Source organism: Populus euphratica, unplaced genomic scaffold, assembly GCF_000495115.2.
Source record: "Populus euphratica unplaced genomic scaffold, PopEup_1.0 scaffold159.1, whole genome shotgun sequence".
In the NCBI taxonomy this organism is placed as follows: Eukaryota; Viridiplantae; Streptophyta; class Magnoliopsida; order Malpighiales; family Salicaceae; genus Populus; species Populus euphratica.
The window spans coordinates 437547-444301 of record NW_011499962.1 but is presented as its reverse complement, the minus strand read 5'-3'; the positions used below and the strand labels follow the sequence as shown (position 1 = coordinate 444301).

The 6755-nt window shown below is 30.9% G+C and overlaps 1 protein-coding gene across 1 annotated transcript; it reads right to left on the bottom strand.

Annotated features, from left to right (window-relative positions):
* Positions 1-3940: 3940 nt before the first annotated feature.
* Positions 3941-4696, bottom strand: LOC105138818 (uncharacterized). The gene has a single exon (XM_011045038.1). The coding sequence runs from the start codon at positions 4694-4696 to the stop codon at positions 3941-3943; it is 756 nt and encodes a 251-aa protein (XP_011043340.1).
* Positions 4697-6755: the final 2059 nt, after the last annotated feature.

Genomic DNA, 6755 nt, shown 5'->3' with positions numbered 1-6755 from the left:
ATTAATTTTAAAATAATATTGTTTAAATGATATTTTAAACTTTTGTAATAATTTTTTAAACAAAATAATGTTATTTTAGATAACAAATTTAAAAAAATCTAAAACAAAGTTTTGAATTTTGACACTATCCAACATCAAAATTTGACATGAATCTAATCCATTTTAGTGATGATCTGATGATCTCATGACATGGTTGATAGTAATATTTTAAAATAATAAATACCTTAAAATATGTTTTTTCAATGACACATTCAAACATATAAAAATAAAAATGATTTTCAAATCATTTTTTTTATAATACAAGAAAACGTTGAAATTTAATATGTTATATCATAAATCATTTTCCATACAAGAATTGAAGTAAAATAAACAGGCCCAATGGCTATCTTGTATAAAGGGCCCAATTAGTTACAATTCCAATTCCATTATTATTATTATTATTATTATTATTATTATTGACATCACAAATCAGTAACATTTATTCATTTCAATGGCTCTCTTCTAAATAATCAAAAGAAAACCAAACAAGAAAACAAAAAACAAGGTAAACAAACTACAAAACATGAATATGTAATTACTCTACAATGAAATGAGCTTTGTCTATGAACTTGTTAATCACATGATACTTGAGGGAATAAAAATAATGGAAGATTTGTAAGTGAGGTTCTGGCCTAGCGGTGGGAGGGGCTTGTCCCCTTCCTCCGCACCTGGGTTCAAATCTCATCATGCACGCCTGTCACCCCCGCGGTGCCTTACCTGCTCACTGGGCTTGCAGGATGTTCAGTGGACCGTGTGGATTAGTCGTGGTACGCGTAATCTGGCCCGGACACCCCATGTAAATAAAAAAATAATAATAATAATAATGGAAGATTTTGAGAGCGAATATTGTGTATGATTTTATTGTGGTATTATCATTGAATTGCCAAATGAATTTATTTGTCTAATGTATATGAGGGTATTTATACATCTTCCTCTATCATGTCATGTGAGCTTACCTTAGGGGGAATAAAATAATAATAAAGAATAATTATTTTTTATTTTAGATGATCTAAAATGATAAGTTGTTGATTGGTGTAGTATCGGTGGAAATAATTAATGCTTGAAGGTAATTGATGTGAAAAGTGAGTATCCTCTAATGAGATAATTTGGTAGGAAATAGTTAATAGAAAAAAAAAAGCAAAAATAAGTGTTTGTATTGATAATTTGTACATAAAAAAATAAAGCACGTCGCTATATTTTTTTAGAAGATAATAATTTTGAATTATGATGTGTTAATCCCTAAGGTTTTTAAAAATTTATATTGAAGGAGTTACGATATAATTTAAAGTGAGTATTGGAGAGTTATAGTCTCTTGAGCATAGCTGGGGCATACTTAACAATTCTTGAGGCAAGTTTGCATTAGATTGCTTAGTTGAACAAGCTCTATCAAATCAGAAATTAAGTTTATTTATTCGGAAACATGATATATCAAATAAAATATAAAATTGATGCATAAATTACAATGATAGTAAAGAAAAGAGAAAAAAATAAAGAAATAAATCTCAAAAACATATTATTGCTTCGATTATAATATCACCAATATCATAAAAAAATATCTCAGTAAGATGAATCCAGTAATAAAAAAAAACAATCAATGATGACCGAAATGTGCAACACTTGCCATTAAATATTATAAAAGATAACTGGTTAATAAGAAAGGTAATGCTTGTGTGATAGCGATTATGATTTAAAGTATTTTTTATTTAAAAATATATTAAAAAAATATATTTTAAAAAAAATTATTTTTAATATTAGCATATCAAAATAATTTAAAAATATAATTTAAAATTTAAAATTTAAAAAATATAATTTCAACCATATTTCCGGACATTATTTGCAACTAGTTATTTTATATGTTGGAATTGCGCCACCTCTCAAATGAGGCTGAAATCGCATAAGAGTTGGGTTATTGAATAAATCTGGATTAATTTTAAAATAATATTGTTTAAATGATATTTTAAACTTTTGCAATAATTTTTTAAACAAAATAATGTTATTTTAGATAACAAATTTAAAAAAAATCTAAAACAAAGTTTTGAATTTTGACACTATCCAACATCAAAATTTGACATGAATCTAATCCATTTTAGTGATGATCTGATGATCTCATGACATGGTTGATAGTAATATTTTAAAATAATAAATACCTTAAAATATTGTTTTTCAATGACACATTCAAACATATAAAAATAAAAATGATTTTCAAATCATTTTTTTATAATACAAGAAAACGTTGAAATTTAATATGTTATATCATAAATCATTTTCCATACAAGAATTGAAGTAAAATAAACAGGCCCAATGGCTATCTTGTATAAAGGGCCCAATTAGTTACAATTCCAATTCCATTATTATTATTATTATTATTATTATTATTATTGACATCACAAATCAGTAACATTTATTCATTTCAATGGCTCTCTTCTAAATAATCAAAAGAAAACCAAACAAGAAAACAAAAAACAAGGTAAACAAACTACAAAACATGAATATGTAATTACTCTACAATGAAATGAGCTTTGTCTATGAACTTGTTAATCACATGATACTTGAGGGAATAAAAATAATGGAAGATTTGTAAGTGAGGTTCTGGCCTAGCGGTGGGAGGGGCTTGTCCCCTTCCTCCGCACCTGGGTTCAAATCTCATCATGCACGCCTGTCACCCCCGCGGTGCCTTACCTGCTCACTGGGCTTGCAGGATGTTCAGTGGACCGTGTGGATTAGTCGTGGTACGCGTAATCTGGCCCGGACACCCCATGTAAATAAAAAAATAATAATAATAATAATGGAAGATTTTGAGAGCGAATATTGTGTATGATTTTATTGTGGTATTATCATTGAATTGCCAAATGAATTTATTTGTCTAATGTATATGAGGGTATTTATACATCTTCCTCTATCATGTCATGTGAGCTTACCTTAGGGGGAATAAAATAATAATAAAGAATAATTATTTTTTATTTTAGATGATCTAAAATGATAAGTTGTTGATTGGTGTAGTATCGGTGGAAATAATTAATGCTTGAAGGTAATTGATGTGAAAAGTGAGTATCCTCTAATGAGATAATTTGGTAGGAAATAGTTAATAGAAAAAAAAAAGCAAAAATAAGTGTTTGTATTGATAATTTGTACATAAAAAAATAAAGCACGTCGCTATATTTTTTTAGAAGATAATAATTTTGAATTATGATGTGTTAATCCCTAAGGTTTTTAAAAATTTATATTGAAGGAGTTACGATATAATTTAAAGTGAGTATTGGAGAGTTATAGTCTCTTGAGCATAGCTGGGGCATACTTAACAATTCTTGAGGCAAGTTTGCATTAGATTGCTTAGTTGAACAAGCTCTATCAAATCAGAAATTAAGTTTATTTATATCCGTCGAACGAAATTTGTCTATATCTTTTTTTTTCTTAATCACTTTATAATTTTCATTATATTAAATCAAACAAGGTCAATAAACGAGTACCGCACTAATTAGCTTCGCATAGACATCAGTTGGTCACCAAATCGGTAGGCTATCCCCACCATTTCCATGCCATCTCTCTATCATTCCCATGTTCATACATTATTCATTATTCAACTTGTGTGGTTCCTCACGCCCTTTATCAAAGTGCACTTTTGGACCCAAAAACCTTTCCCACCCTAACAAAATATTTAATGACCCTTTTTCCAAAGGAAATCCATGTAGTGCTACATTAGTCAATAGGCATCTCATGTCAACTCAAGTAAATCCTTGGATTTAGTGATTGATTAACTGCACAAATATCCAAAAACCAAAAAAAAAAAAAAAGAGACTCCCAACCCGAAAAAATTGCCTCCCATTACCACCTTCAATTAATCCAAATTGAAAGAAACTAATCCTCTATTTATCTCCTTAAATACCCTTTAAGCACTACTTAATCACACTTCACCGGGAAACATTTTGTCGTTTTTGGCCGGAGATATGTCAATCTCTATCAAGTTATCCTCTTCAACATGAAAATCCAAACCCGCATCCAAATCAGGACCCGTATCCTTCTTATTATCACTATCAAGAGCTATCTCTATCAATAACCCTTCTCTATCTTCCTCTTCCCATTTGAAGCAAAACCTCTCCAGCGAGTCCCGCTCTCCGGCAACTGAAAACCCACCTTCAGAATCCGAATCCGAATCCGTTTCCGGATAACACATAGCCAAAGACGGATATCTTCCCAAACCACCAAACCGGGTCGGATCCTGATCTGCATCCTTCTCATTTGGATCCTCCTCTTCTTCTCCTTCATATTCCTCATTAATAACCTTCAATGGAGCTCTAACATCCCATTCAACAAACGACACTTCAAAATCCAGGTTCGGATCAGGGTCAAAGCAACCCTTTTCAGCACTTTGGGAAGCAACCCATTTGTCTACGTGAGTCAAAAAGCTAGAACTTGAAGCTTCACCAAAATGGGTGCCTTTGTCCTGCTTGATTTGAATGGCTTTATCGCTTTCTGTGACTGAAAGCTGGCGTCTTTGAATTGCACCAAGACGTAAAACAAAGAGCAGGAGAGTTAAAGTAATGATCAGAATTGGAGATATTGAGAGTTTAAGTGCTTGAGGAAAGTATAAGAGAATTAGAGTGTAGAGAGTGATAATGCAAGAGAAGAGAGGATTAAAAGAAAGATTAATGGAAGTCATGATTTCAATGATGAGAAATGAGATGGTATTTGAATTCAATTCCCATGAAGGTTTTCACTGTCTTCCATAAAGAAAGAAGAAACGTAGAGAATTTGGATTAGTGAAGGCTAGGAGTTGAGATTTTGGACAAGAATTTAAAACCCGTTTGAGAGTCAACGAAGTTTACAAGACATGCAAGAGAAAGAAAGAGAGAAGCGGGGTTTAAAGGAGATTGCTTTGTGGGGTTTATAGGCTTGGGAGGTGGGGATGTGTAAGAGAGAGGCATGTAATATATTAAAGGGGATTCCATCTTCCATGGTGAATTTGATCCCTTTACTCTAATGTTTGTTAGTTTTGATCCCTTGACTTTTATTTCCATATATTTTGTAATCCTTTTGCAAATAATCAAAGTTAAATTACACAATTAAGTGTCAAATTAAGATTTTTCAAAATCAAGGCTATATTTAATAGTGAAATTTAAGGATAAGATTAAGGATAGAGGGATTAAATGGACCATTAATCTATATTACAAAATTATATGAACTATTTTATTATATGATAACGGAGATGATTTTTAATATAATATCTCATTTTAAAAGTATATAAAGAAGTAAAATATCTCCTTGTATTGTTGCATTTTGGATTTTCTACTTTTCAATTGATATTGATTCTAGGTTTTTTTAGCACACTTTTCAAGAGATTGAAGATCAAATCCAACTTAATTTTATGGTATTAATTTGTTTCTATGATTGTTGGATTAGTTCTTAATTCATGAACCAAAACCCTCCCCGCCTTTCATTCTCACTTCAAGGTAACGCTTCCATTATAGATTTTTTTTAGAAGAGAGAAAATTGACTTGGAAAGTAAATGACTTTTGATATACTACTACAATTTCTTGGCTGGGTGCAATGAAAAACTTTTATGCGGGGGTGGGTTTCGAAACAAGGTTTAAATCATGTTTTTAAATGTTTTGATTTTTTTATTTAAAATTAATATTTTTAGTATTTTTAAACTGTTTTGATACGTTAATATCAAAAATAAAATTTGAAAAATAAAAAATTATATCTTGATATATTTTAAAATAAAAAATACTTTAAATCATAATGAATATCAAAATCTCAAACAAATAGACTCTAAATTATTTCCAAGGGCACAATTATCTTTGAGAGAATAATTTCTTCCGTTTTCTACCACCATTCACCATGAACAAAATTGTTTCGTAGGTCACTTTCTGTCTTTCTTTCATGGCCTTAGAGGTATCAATCTCCTTTTTCTGTGTGACACGGCATTTGTCTAGTAATGATGTAAAATTTCTTTTCCTTTTGCCACCGTAGACAAGAGGCAGAGGACTTTTCAAGCGTGGACATCCCTGTTATCCCTCAATGAATTGTCTGAATTGTCTATGCATGGTTTTCGATCGAACAGTCCAAGAGAAGTTGTCAGTTTCCTTGGAAGTGAAGCTTTCTAAACAATTCTTTAATTTTGGCTGTAAAGTGGCTCATAACTGGCTATATACAGTTATAGAGCATTGCATTATAATAACTAAGTGACCATAGAGAAGGGATTTGACCACCATCACGACTCGCATGATGAAAAATTATGCCCGTGAGATTAGTCGTGGTGCGCGCAAGTTGACCCGGATACCTACGTTAATCTAAAAAAAAAAAAAATCATGCGATTTTATGGTCTTGTGATCTGCATGCAATATCTAAAGCTTGAAATATTTGGGTATTGTATCCATAAGAAGAGAACTTTGCAGGAATGAAGGGAGAGGGTAGTCAAATTAATAGAAAAGAAAAGCTATGCCACAAATCTAGCCAGAGGGGTTGGAAAAACTCACTTTGATATTGCGGTAATTTTTATGATTATTGTTTAAAAATTATAAATTATAGTTTTTTCTTATTCAATGTATTAAGAGAGAGTTTCTAGTGAGATTCTTGTAAAATTATGGTGTGTATTAATTAATTAAGTACTTTCAAAAATATAGTTTCAACCACGCTATTATCCCAAACTAACTAGCTATCTCTAAGCTGGAAGAAAATGCAATTGAAGCAACAAGCATGGATGTGTTATAGCACCA

Coding starts and splice junctions, on each gene's coding strand:
- LOC105138818 (XM_011045038.1), bottom strand. CDS start 4,696: ATGACTTCCATTAATCTTTCTTTTAATCCTCTCTTCTCTTGCATTATC.